Below are 14,477 nucleotides of genomic sequence, written 5' to 3'. Positions count from 1 at the left end.
TTCCCTTGAGGTCCAAGAAGGGCTTGCAGGTGGGCAAGGCTTGGCCAGGATGCCAATAACCCCACTTTGAAATCTCATCTGCTGTAGGGAGGGAAGCAGCAGGATGGCAGAATGGACTCTGAGCAGCCACTGCATGGCACCACTGTAAAAGGCAGAGTCAGAACCATCAACCCCTAGCTCCTGTCAAACCACCCTGGCCCCAACAGTGCAGGCAGGGCTGTGGTTGACCTTCACCTCCCCAGGGACAGCCTGGCTTGTGCTAGTTTGCAACACTTCAGGCTGCAGGAGCAGCAGGGACTCCCAGCTGCCAGGTGAGGCCTTGGTCCTTGCTGAAGTGGATTCCATTGGCTGGGTGAGGAACATTCAGCTTTATTGAGCAGAGCTGGGCCTGCAGCCTCCTTCCTGGCATGCAGAGACTGCTGAGGGAAAAACAGGACCAGAGCTAAACATAGCACAGGGCAAGGCCTGAGTTGAGGGCAGAACTGTTGCAGCTGGAGTCATGCATCCACTGTGGAGACTCCAGCAGCTGCAGAGCTTGGAGAGGGGTCTCAGGTCCCTGCAGAAACACCTTCTGGAGGAGAAAGGAGCACCTTCCTCTGCTGAGCCCCCAGGGAATCCTGAGGCTGGGACTCTTCAAGTGCCCACTGTCAGCTGAGTGGAAGTGAAGAGTCCAGTCCTGGCATCCCCACCTGCCACTCTGAACCTCTGTGCGTGCTACCAGCTGGACTTCTGCCCTCTTCATCTGGCCAGGGAGCAGCTCTTGCCTTCAGGGGCTGATGCTGAATGAGGGAGCCCCCCTTGCTGCACTGACACTGCACATCTGCCCAGCTGGGAGCTGTGGGGATCTCTTCAGTCCTGAAGGAGGTAGGAGTTGTGCTGCAGAGCTCTCCCAGTAAGGCAAGGCCACCCCAGGCCACTTCTGCGCTGGGGAAGAGCTTTGTCCATGTGGAGGTAGCTAAAAAGCCCTCTGCCAGTGAGGGGTGAGGTGGAGCCACCTTTGGTCTTGCTGCTGTGGAAGAGCTGGCCAAAGGTGACCTTCCCTCCCTGAGCAGCTGCAGGCAGCTCCCAGGCAGGTCTCTAGGCCAGCAGCTGCAGGAGCTGGTGCAAGATCCTCTTCTGGCCGTAGCGCACGTGCAGAGCCTGCTGCTCCCTCCGGCTCAGCTGCTCAAAGGCCTCCTTCGTGTCCAGCAGCTCCTGCTCTGCTCTCAGGTCTGACCTGTAGGACTCCAGAGTCAGCAGCACACTGTCATAGAGCAGCTTCTTGCAAGGGGCTTTAAGCCTGGAGAGAGCCTTGTTGGAAAGGGTGGAGGTCTCCTCTTCCTCACTGTCATCCTCCCACCCGTCCTGCTCCTTGTACTCCTGGAATTCCTCTGCTGACATGCAGAGCACCTGCAAGGAGCCAGGCAGAGACACAGGTCCCTGGCAGGGAGTGCTTCACAGCTCACAGGGTGGTAGGGGTTGGAAGGGACCTCTGGAGGTCTTCCAGTCCAACCCCCCCTGCCAGAGCAGGAGCACAGCACCCAGCCCAGGGGGCACAGGAACACATCCAGGCAGGGCTGTACAGGCTCCAGAGCAGGAGACTCCACAACCTCTCTGGGCAGCCTGCTCCAGGCCTCTGGCAGCCTCCCAGCCAAGAAGTTCTTCCTCCTGCTGAGCTGGAAGCTCCTGGGCTGCACTTTCCAGCCCTTGCCTCTTGTGCTGCCCCAGGGCACAGTGAGCAGAGGCTGTCCCTGGCCCTCCCTTCCTGCCCCCCAGCCCTCAGCTCTTGATGGCCATTGCTCAGCTCCCTCTCAGCCTTCTCCTCTGCAGCCTGCACCCCCCCAGGGCTCTCAGCCTCTCCTGCCCAGGCAGTGCTGCAGTCCCTTCAGCAGCCTTGCAGCCCTCCCTTGGCCTCTCTGCAGCAGCTCCCAGTCCCTCTGGAGCTGGGGAGCCCAGAGCTGGACACAGTATCAGGCTTTGTCTTCTGCAAGAAGCTGGGGTTAGACCCATGTGGAGCTCAGGAATTGTTCCTCAGTGGCACTAAGGGCCAGGGTAAAGCTGCCTTAGATCCCAGAAGGAACTTGTGCTGAACACAAGCAAAGTTGTGTGTTGGAAATAGGTGTGAAGGACACTGGGGCTGCTGCCTGCTGTGCTGCAGCAGCTCTCTAGCCTAGCAGGAGGCACAAAGCCCTTCAAGGCCAGTTCCTAACTACAGGAGGGTGGTTAGCTCAGGAGAGGAAGACAGAAGCAGTTCCTGAACCCTGGGGACTGGGCAGCCACAGGGCTGGAAGTCCCAAAATGCCTTCCTCTACTTGTCCCCCTTGGCTGATCCTCTCCACAGGCTGCTCTGGGTCACTGCACCAGCTTGCAGAGCCCTTCCCCGTGGCAGTGCTTACCTTGAGGGTCATGGACAGCTCCTCCTCTGTCAGCACTTCATCCCAGCCAAGCACAAAGGCCCCTTCCTCCCCCACCATCTCCAGCTGGCACAAGAAGTCCCACTGCTCTCTGACCAGCTGCTGCTCTGCCTCGCTCTTGGCACCTGCTTGGGAGACAAGCAGAGCTGCAAGCACTGCTGGAGGTGAGTGCAGGGGGGTGGAGAAGGGGAACAGGAGGCAGAAAACATGGGTGAAGCCCCAGCAGCTGCAGTGCTGTGGGGCAGGCTTGGTGACCCTGTTGCCCTTGATCCCCATTTCCTTACATCACCATGGGACAAGAGTGAGAGTTGGGGAAGGCTCCTGGGAGACCTTCTGGTGCTGGAAGGGCCTCTCAGAAAGCTGGGGGGACAGACTTTGGAGCAGGGCCTGCTGTACCAGGCCAAGGGGGGGGGATGGTACAGCAAGAGGGAGATGGAGAGAAGGAGAAATGTTGGACCCGGAGGGTGGGGAGAGCCTGGCCCAGGCTGCCCAGAGGGCTGGGAGCTGCCCCATGGCTGGCAGCAGTGCAGCTGAGGCTGGCTGGGGCTGTGAGCAACCTGCTGTAGCTGCAGCTGTCTGTCAGTGGGGTGGGTTGACCTGGATGAGCTTTGAAGGCTCCGTGCCCCCCAGCCCAGCGTGGCTGTGCGGTGCCAGCCGTGCCCAGGCCGGTGCCACTCACGCCGCAGCGCCGCCCGGCGCAGCGTCACCATCTGGACGTCGGCTGTGTCGTTGGTGTTGCCGGGGTAGGGCTCTGCAAAGCCATACATGTGCAGCAGCTGCCAGTTGGCCATCTGCCCGTAGGTGTTGAAGATCTCTTGGCCTTTGCTGATGGGCCGGGTGCTGACCATCTGCAGGCATTGCTGCGGGGCGAGGGAGGCGCTTAGCGCTGCGGCGCTGCCCCCGCCCAGCCCCGCGGTGCCCCGAAGCTCCTCCTGGCTGCAGCGCTGGCAAGAGCCAGGCCCAGCTCCCTGCCCTGGCAGGCTGAGCAGGCTGCAGAGCCAGCCTTGCCCTGGCACCGCCCTGAGCAGGGAGGGACCAGCCCCTGCTGCTGCCTGGCACAGCTGCTCTGCACTCACAGGCGTGTACTCCAGGTTGGCATTGTGGTTGGCCACGTGGTTGAGAATGTCTGCCACGGGTACCATCATGGGGGGGTTGGGGCCCTTTTCATCTTCATCTTCCTCCTCCAGAGGCTCCTGGAAGCTAAGACAAGGCAGTTGTGCAACCTGCAGCACAGGGCCAGCTTCAGCTTGTACTTCATGGCCTTGTGCCACCGCAGCCTGTAAGGAACACAACCTCTGAGCCTTCTCTGCTCTTGCTCCCTGTCAGGGCACAGCCTTCGCTTCTCACCTGTAGGCCATGACGAAGGCCACCAGCTGCTTGTACAGCTCCAGTGTGTGCACCTTGGGGTCAAAGATGTCAGGGTGGGACTCCATGAAAGGCAGGATGATGGAGCTGTACTCCAGCTGGATGTTGGCAAGGTCCTTGTCCACAGCTTCTGGGATGCTTGTGCCCTGCAGGAGCCTTGCTCGCTCTTCTTCAGGCCTGGGGCAGGACAGAGCAGCTTTATCTCCACCTCCCCAGGGAGAAGGGGCAAGAAACTCCTTCCTCCTTCCACCTCTGAGCTTCCTTGTGCTCTCCACACGCACAAGTTCTGGTTATGCCTGAAGCTAGCTCCAGCCCCAAGTGTAGTGCCTGAGAGGAGCCCTGAGGTTACTGCCAGTGCAGGGCAAGGGCTGCACCACCCAGCAGCACCCCCTCCAGCCCCAGCAGGGCAGGGGGCAGCAGCCACTGGACTGCCCCTACCCTCAGCCACCCCACAGTCCCCCCTTGGCTTCTCCTTACCAGAACATTGGGTGATCCAAGCTGCTGAAGTCCTGCCAGAGGGAGAAATAAGGCTGCCACCAGGAGTTGCTGGCTGTGTACTCATGGAGCAGGGCCAGCAGAAGGGGCACCCAACCAGACTGGCTCTGCAGGGACTCCTGGGCTGAGGAACCAGAGGGGACAGAGAAAAAGCTCAGCTCAACTTTGGGCCTTTTCCTCCAAGAACTGAAGTCCTGGATCAGCAATGGTGTGGGCAGCAGTAAGGCAGGGATCATCCCCCTGTGCTGGGCACTGCTGAGGCCACACCTTCACTTCTGGGTTCAGTTCTGGGACCCTCACTCCATGAAGGGCAGGGAGGAGCTGGAGCAGGGCTAGAGAAGGGCAACAAAGCTGGGGAAGGGTCTGAGGAACAGGGCTGGGCTGGAACAGCTGAGGGAGCTGAGGCTGTTTAGGCTGGAGGAGGCTGAGGGGAGACCTCATTGCTCTCTACAGCTCCCTGAGAGGAGGCTGCAGTGAGGTTGGAGTTGGTCTCTTCTCCCAGGAAGCTGGACGAAAGTAAACAGCTTCAAGTTGTAGCAGGGGAGGAACAATTTCTTCCCCAGAAGGGTTGTCAAGGCCTGGCTCAGGCTGCCCAGGGAGGTGATTGAGTTCCCCCTCGCTGGAGGGGTTTCAAAGCCATGGAGCTGTGGTGCTGAGGGCCGTGGGTCAGTGGTGCTTCGGCAGGGTTGGTCTCAATGGTTTGAAAGGTCATTTCCAACCCAAACTGTTCTCTATGCATGACGCTGTGGGCTGCTGCTGCTTTCCTCACCCAGCAGCAGCATTCCCCCGTGGCTATCCCAAGCCGGTTTATGGTGAAGGCTAGGGCTGCCGGAGCAGAGCTGCTGCCCGAGGTGGCGCTCACCTTCCTGCAGGAGGCCCCCAATGGAGCTGGTGTGCTGGGACAGCAGCGCTGTGCGGGGCACAGTGAACAGGACCTCTCCCCGCTCCAGCTCCTCGGCGGCCAGCAGGCCGTACCCAGCCACCGCGCCCTCCCTGCTCAGGCGGACCTGGGGCGAGAGGACAGCCGGGCCCCGGTGAGGCAAGCAGCGGCGTGGGGCAGGGCCCAGCCTAACGCCTTCTGCCTCACCTTCGGGCTGAGCTCCACCCCGGCCCGCCCGCACCACGCCAGGAAGCTGCTGATGGGATCGGCGCTGCCCTTCCCCCGGACGCTGCTGCCGGCAGCCACCTGCGGATGGAAACACGATGGGAGTCGAGCGGGGGGCGGCAGTGGGGACCCCCCTACAGCTCTGACCGAGGGCCGGCAGCCCCTTCGCCCCAACCCCCGGGCGCTGAGCTCGGCCCCCGGCACGCCCGCAGCCGCCCCCGCCCGTGTCCCGCCACCGCCCCGGCCGCTACCTTGGGCCTCTTGGGCGCGGACGCCATGGCACCCAGCACGTGGTCCCGAGCCAATCGCGACACGTGGATCGCGACACGTGATCCCCACCGGGCGGGAGCCCCTCCCGCCCCGCGCTGACGGCGGCCGCTGAGGGACAAAAAGGCTCAAGGGGTGCGAGAGTGAAGATGCGCCGGGCCGGGGCGGGCCCGCCCGCCCTGCAGCCGCCTGTCAGGGGCCTGCGCCTCCTTCAGGGGGGCTTGGGCAGCTCAGCCTGGCTCTCTGCGGGGTCTGCTAGGGCCTCCCTGAGGGTCTCTGTGTGTTTCTCTACGGAGCGTAGAGGCCTTTGGGGGTCCTCCCTGAACGGTTGGGGGGGATTTTGAATACTTCTCTGTGGGGTCTAGGGGGTCCTCCCTGAAGGGGGTTGGGGGTCTCTGCCTTTCTGTGGGGTCCGAGGGCCTCGCAAGGGTCTGGGGGTCCCTGTGTGCCTCTGCAGGGTCTGCGGGCCCGAGGTGCTGGGGCACTGCCAGCATCCACTGCTGAGAGCCAAGCACCACTGGGGAGCCCGGGAGCTCTCGGCGCCTCTCCCTGGGGCTCTCCCAGGGGTCTGGAAACCACCCAGGCTCTGAGCCAGGGCCTCTGCTTCTCGCTGACGTTTGGCTGTCCCCGCCCAGGTCTCGGTGCAGCGTGGGGGTGGGGAGGGGGCTCTGGGGAGGGGCGCCACGGGGCTGCGCGGCGGGGCACCCGCAGCAGTCACACCGCTGGGCCCGGGTTAAAAGCAGAGGGCTCTAATTAATCCGGGTAATTAAGCTCCCAGCCTTGCACTGCCAAGCTCTGCGCTCCCTCTCGCAGCTTTCCTGAGGCACGGGGGTGCTCCTCCGTTCCTAATGAAGCCGATCAGCGCGCTGGAGCTGTTTGAAGAGGCCTCCCCGGGAGCTTCTCCCAGGGACTGCGCTCTCCCTGTGGCTCTTCCCCACTCCATCAGCGTTTGGGGTTGGCTTTAATCTTCTCCATGCCCCTCGGAGCCAGGCTAGGCAGGCAGGGTGGGTGCCCGAGGAGCAGAGGATCCCAGGACCCCTCTTGGATCTTCCCCAAACCCTTCCGAGCTGAGCCTGGTGCAAGCTGGCAGTGCAGCTGAGCGGGCTGAGGAGCCAGCCCGTGGTGCTGGAAGTGCCAGTTCGAAGCCCACTGCTGCCACTGGGTTATTCTTTTTGCAGCCTGCTGGGGTTCTCCTACTGCTGCTCCTCCTCTTCATCATCCTGCTCATCATCCTTCTGCCTTTTGGCTGTCCCCAGGAAGATGAACCTGGTGCTTCTGCATCGCCTCCCCCGTCCCAGCGACCCCATCCTTGCCCAAGGAAGAGCTACCCAGGCAGGTAGGACCCCTGGGGGTGCTCCTCCCCCTGGGGTGATGCCCTTGGCTGGGGTGGCCTCGCTGGGGTGGTGTGGGGGTGGAAGAGGTCAAAGCGAGCCCCCCCCTTCCCCCCACCCCATGTTGTCCCTCTGGGTACCGCAGTCCAGTGGAGTCCTCATGGCCTGTCCAGAGCATCCTCCCCCAACCCCAAGGCATGAGCCTGGATAGCTCAGTTGGGAGAGCATCAGACTTTTAATCTGAGGGTCCAGGGTTCAAGCCCCTGTTCAGGCGAAGGCTTTATCCTTTAGGGGCCCGTGGGCAGGAGCAGAGCCTCCTGTGCTGCAGCTGCCTTCGGGCCCTTGCAGGGGGGGCTCAGGGTGGGGGGAGAGGTGAGATCAGAAGGGGGGGAGAAAGGGATGGGTGGGAGAGGGAGGGAGGGACACAAGGGACACAGCAGAGCTGGAAGGAGGATGCCAGGGCAGAAGAGGGTAGGGTGGGGGAAAGTGGAGGGGCTTAAAGGTGGAGGTAGGTGGCCTGTGAGCAGCAGCCCCCAGCCCAGGTCGCTCCCCAGCAGCCTGAACGCCTCCCACCTTCCCTTTCAGCACCCTGGTCAGCCCCACGTCCTCCCCTCCACCCCGCTAGGACCCCAAAAGCATCCTGATGCCGCCGGTGCCCAGCACCCCAAAGCCATCCTGGCACCTTTGGGTGTTCCCTCAGCTGTCTCCTTGCTCCCAAGAGCTCCGTTTTGGGTCCCGGCCCCCTCTCTCTGGCTGCACCTCCCCCTCTGCCGGGGGACCGGGGACGTGGCCGAGGCTCCTCGCTGCCCCCAGGCAGCGCCAGACCAGCCCCGGCCGCAGGGCTGTGCTGTGGATATGGCACCGCGCTCCCCCCCCACCACCTCCTTTGGCTGCCCCCTGCGGCTCGGGCGCCCACCCCCACCCCGTGCCCAGGGCTTTCGGAAGGAGTCGTGGCCCCCACGTCACCCACAGCTGACTTTATTGGCCCCAGGGACTTTGCTTCCCCGTGGCTCCCATCCCTTCCAGGCGGCCGCAGCCGGGGGGCCGCAGCCCTCATTCATTTCTTGCCAGCAAGAAAACAAAGAGAGAATAAATAGGAAGCTGAGTTGCGGGGGGGGGCTGGGAGGGGGCGGGGAGCCCCTGGGAGGGCCTCAGGCAGGGCTGTGCCAGGCCCCAGCCAAGGCGCGGAGGGGAGGGGGACAGAGCGAGGGGCTGCAGGCAAGACAAGCGAGTGCCCCATGGCCAGTGAAGGCCCTGGGGGCCATGCACGCTGGGGGGGCTGGGGGTGGGGGGGAGGGGTCCGGGGGGGGTTATAGCAATCTCTGTTCAATTACATTAAAATAGACTATTTAAAAAAGTAGTTCTAGTAGTTAAAAAAAGCCCAGGGGGGTCCCCCCAGCCCGGGCAGGGCCCGAGGGGGCTGCTCTGGCAGCCGCTGCAGGCTCTGGGCTCAGACGCCGAGCCCCCCCCGCCCCGTCCTGCCCCCCGCCCCGGGCAGTGCCATCCTGGCAGCGGGGCGGGTGTCAGTGCTGGCGGGGGGGTGGGGGGGTGGGGGTGGTGTCAGCAAAGCAGGGGCGCCGTGCCCCCAGCCCCGGGGGCGCTGCTCTGCAGGTCACAAGCAGAACGGCGGCAGGGGAGGGGGCGCCCCGCGGCGCCCCCCGCCCGCGGTTAGATGACGTGGCAGCAGTTGAACTGCCCCAGGGAGAGGAGGCTCTCCTTGGAGCCCGGCCGCAGGCGGAAGGCCAAAGCCTTCTCGCAGAGGGGGAACTGCAGGAGCCTGTCCCGCAGGCTGCCCCCCTTGGCCTTGCCCGGGTCCAGCTTGATCACGTTCTCCACGCCCCCCTCCGTGCCCCCCAAGCTCCCCCCTGACCGGCAGCCCCCCGGGCTGGTGGCTGCACCCCGCCCCGGGCACTTCTCTGTGGGGTTCGTCTCTGCCCCCAGCGCCTGGGGGCCCCCCGCAGAGCTGCTCGAGGGCGCTGGGATGGCTCCTCTCTCCCTGGGGGGCTGTGCTGAGGAGCCCCCAGGCTCTGTGTCCCCCTCTTCCTCCTTCCTTGGGGACTCTGCTCCGTTCCTCCGCGGCGCCAGGGGACCCCAGCCCCCACTCACTGCCTTGCCAGCCCAGGCGGCCCCTGGGCGCCCCCCCTGGGCCCCCAGCTCGGCCCCTGGCCCCCACCCCTCCCCGCGGGCAGGCAGGGGACGGGAGCACAGGAAGGCTCTCATCTGCTCCTGGTTCAGGGAGCTGCTCTTCCTCTCCATGGCGCTGGGCCTCCCTTCCTCCTCATCCTCATCCTCCTCTTCCTCCTCGCAGATCTGCTGCAGGGCCGGGGTGCTCTTGGTGATGGTGGTGTCAACGGCAGGGACCTTAAGCAGGGTCCTGGGGGGCTGCCGGCCGCCATCGTCCGCTCCAGCGGGCAGGGGGGGCAGGCGGGAGCCCGCGGCAAGGCCACCTGCAGCCTCTTTGAAGGGCAGGAGGCCGCTGGCACTGCCCCCGGGGCCGAACGCCTGCGATAGGTTGGTCCTGAGGACGGGGAGGGAGGGAGGTGTGGGTACCCAGCCGGGGCCGTGGCGAGGAAGGGGACCCAGCCGAGAGCCTGCGGCGGGGACCCGAGGCGCTGCGGGGGGGGGGGGGGCGGCAGCGGGGGGGCACTCACCTGCTCTGCACCTCCTTGGCCAGGTTGTAGACGAGGCTGAGGCGGTGGTCCTGCTGCTCCTGCTTCTCCCGCAGCATCCTCTCGGCCAGCAGGAAGTAGGTGGCCGTGATGTGGTTGTAGCGATCGGCCTCCAGCGCCCTGCGGGGAGGGGGGGACGAGGCGCCCGGGTCGGCATCCCAGGGACCCGCTCCCAGGGAGCCCCCGCGGCGCCGGCCACTCACTCCTGGATGGTGTCCCGGTCGGCGATGTTCCCGCAGGTCATGGCCTGCAGGATGATTTCGTGCTCCTCCTCCGAGACGCGCTTGTGGGAGGTGAGGGGCAGCAGGCAGCGGCTGGCGGGGGAAGGGTCCACCCCCTGCAGCCAGGCGTGGCCCTCGATCTGCTCCAGCGACGCTCGCTGCTTCGGGTCCCGCTGCAGCATCCTGGAGATGAGACTGCAGGGGAAAGGGGGGGCGACAGTGCAACCCCACGGCAGGGGCTGGACCCCAGACTCAGCAGACTCACCCTCGTTTCCCACCCCAGCTCCCGAACTCAGCTTGACCGGCTCCCGCCCCGGCTCCCAGGCATCCCCCAGTGCTGAGGCACCACGCTGTGGTGCCCAGGGGCAGAGCTGCTTACTCAGCACACTGAGCTGACACGTGGGGGGGCACAGTGTAGCGGCAGTCCATGATCATGGTGAGGGTCTCACTGTCGTTGGCCTCCTGGAAGGGGGGGTGGCCACACACCAGCATGTAGAGGATGACCCCCAGGCTCCAGATGTCTGCAAGAAGCAGCAGCAGCAGTTCAGGCTGCAGCCAGGAGGGAGCCCCAACTCCCCGGGAGGGGCCATGCCGCCAGCTCCCGGTGCTGGCCCGGCACAGATCAGTGCTCCCTGGGATTGCTCCTCGGAGGTAATGGCTCCCAGGTCCTGCCCCACAGCCCCCCCGCTGGGGCCCCCTCCCCACAGCTCTAGCAACTCGAGCAGATCAGTTGAGGTCTTAGCCCCTCGCCCAGGTAGGGACAGGGAGGCCCAGCCACAAGCTCTGTCCCACCCCTGGCACTGCTTCATGTCACTGCCCAGCCTCCCAGTTCCCAAGCAGACCCCCACCACAACCACCCTGCCCCTGGGCTGTGCCAGAGGAGGGCACCACGGTGCTGGAACACTGATCCAGGCTCTCCAGGTGCCCACAGCCAGAGTCCTCCTGCCTAGAGCCTCCTGCCCCTTCGAAGGAGTGGGCACCAGCCAGAGGGACAGGGACAGATCCCGGGGCACCCCCACCTGCTCCTCCTGAGCAGAGCACAGCAGAAGGGCTGGCTGAGGATGCTGAGCACGCCCTGGGGCTCTCTCTTAATCCCTTCAGCTCCTTCCTCTCCTCACTTCCCCTTGCAGAGCCACCAGATCACTTCCCACCACCCCCCAGGCGCCGGGGCCTCATTCCCTCACCCTTTCCGTTCAGGGCTCCTCTTTGTTTTGCTAAAATCTTCCTGCCTCAAATGCCAGCAGGAGCTGGCTCAGGTCCTGCTCCCCTCCCAGGAGCCCTCTGCCCCAGCACAGCCTCCCTGCACCCGGGGATGGTATCCCCAGCCCCCTGCAGCCTGGGATGCAGCCTTATTACAGCAAGGCTCTGGAGGGGCTGGAAGGTGTCCAGAGCAGGGCCAGGAGGGGGAGCAGAGGGCTGGAGCTGCTCTGCTCTGAGCACAGCCTGAGAGAGTTGGGGTTGTGCAGGCTGCAGAGGAGAAGGCTCCAGGGAGACCTTCTGGTGGCCTTCCAGGAGCTGCAGGAAAGCTGGGGAGGGACTTTGGAGGGGGTCAGGGAGGGCCAGGACTGGGGGGGATGGAGCAAAAGGAGAAGTGGGGAGCTGGAGATTGGCTGTGAGGAAGAAGTTGTTGGCCAGGAGGGTGGGGAGAGCCTGGCCCAGGCTGCCCAGAGAGGTGGTGGAAGCCTCCTGCTGATGCCTGGAGGTGTTTGCAGCCAGGCTGGAGGTGGCTGTGAGCAACCTGCTGTGGGGTGAGGTGTCCCTGCCCATGGCAGGGGCTTGGAGCTGGCTGAGCCCTGGGGTCCCTGCCAGCCCTGCCAGCTCTGGGGGTCTGGGATTCTATAGTTCCTGGGCCCAGGGGAGGCAAAGTGCTGGCAGCCACTGAGAGGAAGCAGCGTTCAGGGTGGGGATGGAGCAGAGGAAGCTTTCAGAGCTCCTCCACCCAAAGAGCAGCAGCATCCCAAGCAGGCTTCCTTCCGGCACTGCCCCTCCCCAGCGGATGTCACACCAGGCCCACAGCAGGCTTGGGCCTTTTCTCCTCCTTGGCAGGAGCCATTGCTCTGGGGTGTGTGTGGGGACTGTCCCTGCAGGGAGGCCCTCCAGGGAAGCCAAACCCCAATCACAGAACCAACCAGGTTGGAAAAGACCTCAGAGCTCATCAAGTCCAACCCTATCATCTAATGCCTAACACCTCCTGACCACTCAACCATGGCTCCAAGAGCCACATCCAAGCCTTTCTTGAACACCTCCAGGGCTGGGGACTCCACCACCCCCCTGGGCAGCACATCTCCAGGGCCAATCTCTCTTGCTGGGGAGAGCTTTCTCCTCACCTCCAGCCTAAACCTCCCCTGGCACAGCTTGAGACGGTGTCCTCTTGTTCTGGTGCTGCTTGCCTGGGAGAAGAGCCCAACCCCCACCTGGCTACAACCTCCCTTCAGGTAGTTGTAGAGAGCAAGGAGGTCTCCCCTGAGCCTCCTCTTCTCCAGGCTGAGCACCCCCAGCTCCCTCAGCCTCTCCTCATGAGGGGGTCTCCCCAGGGGCCAGGATTGCTCCCAGTGCCACCGGGGCGTGGGTGATAAAGCAAAGCGGCGCCCAGGAGGCAGCAGCAGGAGGGAGGCAGGTCCGGGGGAGGGAGGCAGGTCCGGGGGAGGGAGGCAGGTCCGGGGGAGGGAGGCAGGTCTGGGGGGAGGGAGGGAGGCAGGTCCGGGGGTGGGAGGGAGCCAGGACCCGGGGGGAGGGAGGGAGGCAGGACCCGGGGGGAGGGAGGGAGGCAGGACCCGGGGGGAGGGAGGGAGGGACGGACATCCCGGCAGCCTTACCGACGGCAGGGGCGTCGTACTCATCCCCCAGCAGGATCTCGGGGGCCGAGTAGGCCAGGGAGCCGCAGCTGGTGGTGAGCATCTTGCCGGGCTGGAAGCGGTTGCTGAAGCCGAAGTCGGTGAGCTTGACCAGCCCCTGCTGGCGGAAGAAGACGACGTTCTCGGGCTTGAGGTCGCGGTGCACGACGTGCAGCTTGTGGCAGTAGGAGATGGCGTGCACGATCTGGGCGAAGTAGTCCTTGGCCCGCGGCTCGGCCAGGCCCCCCTCGTGCCGCATGATGTGGTCGAACATGTCCCCCCCGTCGCCCAGCTCCAGGATGAGGTAGAGCTTGGTGTGGGTGTCGATGACCTCGTAGAGCCGCACCACGTTGGGGTGCTGCACCAGCTTCATGCAGCGCACCTCCTGCAGCAGCTGCCCGGCCGCCTCCCCGGCCAGCTTGCTCTTGTCGATCACCTTGACGGCCACCCGCTGCCCGGTGAAGACGTGGCGTGCCAGCTTCACCACCGCGAAGTGCCCCTTGCCCAGCGTCCGCTCCAGGTCGTACAGCCCCGCGATCTGCCCCTCGCCGCAGCCCGCGGCCCCTGCCGCCATGCTGCCGCCGCCAGGGGGCGCCGGGCGCCGCGCGGGGGGCGAGCTGCGGGGCCACGGGGCACAGGTCAGCACGGGGCACCCCCAGCCCCCCGACACCCCGACCCCCAGGGCGAGTCCCCAGCCCCCTGACACCCCGACCCCCAGGGCGAGTCCCCAGCCCCCTGACACCCCGACCCCCAGGGCGAGTCCCCTGCCCCCTGACACCCCGACCCCCAGGGCGAGTCCCCAGCCCCCTGACACCCCGACCCCCAGGGCGAGTCCCCAGCCCCCTGACACCCCGACCCCCAGGGCGAGTCCCCAGCCCCCTGACACCCCGACCCCCAGGGCGAGTCCCCTGCCCCCTGACACCAGGACCCCAAGGGCGAGTCCCCTGCCCTCTGACACCAGGACCCCAAGGGCATCAGAGTCCCCAGCCCCCCTGACACCAGGATCCCCAGGATGAGTCCCCAGCCCCCCTGACACCAGGATCCCCAGGATGAGTCCCCAGCCCCCCTGACACCAGGACCCCCAGGGCGAGTCCCCAGCCCCCCTGACACCAGGACCTCAAGGGCATCAGAGTCCCCAGCCCCCCTGACACCAGGACCCCCAGGATAAGTCCCCTGCCCCCTGACACCAGGACCCCCAGGATGAGTCCCCAGCCCCCCTGACACCAGGACCCCCAGGATAAGTCCCCTGCCCCCTGACACCAGGACCCCCAGGGCGAGTCCCCAGCCCCCCTGACACCAGGATCCCCAGGACGAGTCCCCAGCCCCCTGACACCAGGACCCCCAGGATGAGTCCCCAGCCCCCCTGACACCAGGATCCCCAGGGCGAGTCCCCAGCCCCCTGACACCAGGATCCCCAGGGCGAGTCCCCTGCCCCCTGACACCAGGACCCCCAGGATGAGTCCCCAGCCCCCCTGACACCAGGATCCCCAGGACGAGTCCCCAGCCCCCTGACACCAGGACCCCCAGGATGAGTCCCCAGCCCCCTGACACCAGGACCCCCAGGATGAGTCCCCAGCCCCCTGACACCAGGATCCCCAGGACGAGTCCCCAGCCCCCTGACACCAGGACCCCCAGGATGAGTCCCCTGCCCCCTGACACCAGGACCCCAAGGGCATCAGAGTCCCCAGCCCCCCTGACACCAGGACCCCCAGGACGAGTCCCCAGCACCCCAACACCAGGACCCCCAGGACGAGTCCCCAGCACCCCAACACCAGGACCCCCTCACCTCCCACTCTC

At 65.4% G+C, this 14,477-nt stretch overlaps 2 protein-coding genes and 1 non-coding gene across 3 annotated transcripts; 1 reads left to right on the top strand and 2 right to left on the bottom strand.

Annotated features, from left to right (window-relative positions):
• Window positions 1–945: 945 nt before the first annotated feature.
• Window positions 946–5,658, bottom strand: SETD6 (SET domain containing 6, protein lysine methyltransferase). Its single transcript, XM_009905406.2, has 9 exons — window positions 5,610–5,658; window positions 5,341–5,439; window positions 5,116–5,260; window positions 4,236–4,377; window positions 3,741–3,935; window positions 3,470–3,593; window positions 3,073–3,253; window positions 2,376–2,518; window positions 946–1,389 (listed from the first exon to the last, which is right to left on the bottom strand). Exons 1-9 carry the CDS (start codon window positions 5,634–5,636, stop codon window positions 1,078–1,080), a joined length of 1,368 nt encoding a protein of 455 aa, XP_009903708.2. The 5' UTR covers window positions 5,637–5,658; the 3' UTR covers window positions 946–1,077.
• Window positions 5,659–7,157: 1,499 nt separating this feature from the next.
• Window positions 7,158–7,230, top strand: TRNAK-UUU (transfer RNA lysine (anticodon UUU)). Its single transcript has one exon. It is a non-coding gene; the product is annotated as a tRNA-Lys (tRNA).
• A 1,338-nt stretch (window positions 7,231–8,568) lies between these two features.
• On the bottom strand, window positions 8,569–13,255 carry LOC128898150 (SNF-related serine/threonine-protein kinase-like). The gene is made up of 5 exons (XM_054170135.1): window positions 12,663–13,255; window positions 10,226–10,367; window positions 9,829–10,041; window positions 9,608–9,745; window positions 8,569–9,474 (listed from the first exon to the last, which is right to left on the bottom strand). Exons 1-5 carry the CDS (start codon window positions 13,252–13,254, stop codon window positions 8,625–8,627), a joined length of 1,935 nt encoding a protein of 644 aa, XP_054026110.1. The 5' UTR covers window position 13,255; the 3' UTR covers window positions 8,569–8,624.
• Window positions 13,256–14,477: the final 1,222 nt, after the last annotated feature.

This window comes from Dryobates pubescens, chromosome 19, assembly GCF_014839835.1.
Source record: "Dryobates pubescens isolate bDryPub1 chromosome 19, bDryPub1.pri, whole genome shotgun sequence".
In the NCBI taxonomy this organism is placed as follows: Eukaryota; Metazoa; Chordata; class Aves; order Piciformes; family Picidae; genus Dryobates; species Dryobates pubescens.
The sequence above is the reverse complement of the archived record's forward strand: the minus strand, read 5'-3'. Positions and strand labels throughout refer to the sequence as shown.

Coding starts and splice junctions, on each gene's coding strand:
- SETD6 (XM_009905406.2), bottom strand. CDS start 5,636: ATGGCGTCCGCGCCCAAGAGGCCCAAG. Junction 3,936..4,235: donor TTGGATCACCCAATGTTCTG/GTAAGGAGAAGC, acceptor GTCCTGCCCCAG/GCCTGAAGAAGAGCGAGCAA. Junction 3,594..3,740: donor GCCTTCGTCATGGCCTACAG/GTGAGAAGCGAA, acceptor GCCTTGTCTTAG/CTTCCAGGAGCCTCTGGAGG.
- LOC128898150 (XM_054170135.1), bottom strand. CDS start 13,254: ATGGCGGCAGGGGCCGCGGGCTGCGGCGAGGGGCAGATCGCGGGGCTG. Junction 10,368..12,662: donor GTACGACGCCCCTGCCGTCG/GTAAGGCTGCCG, acceptor TGCTTCTTGCAG/ACATCTGGAGCCTGGGGGTC. Junction 10,042..10,225: donor GTGTCAGCTCAGTGTGCTGA/GTAAGCAGCTCT, acceptor TTTCCCCTGCAG/TCTCATCTCCAGGATGCTGC.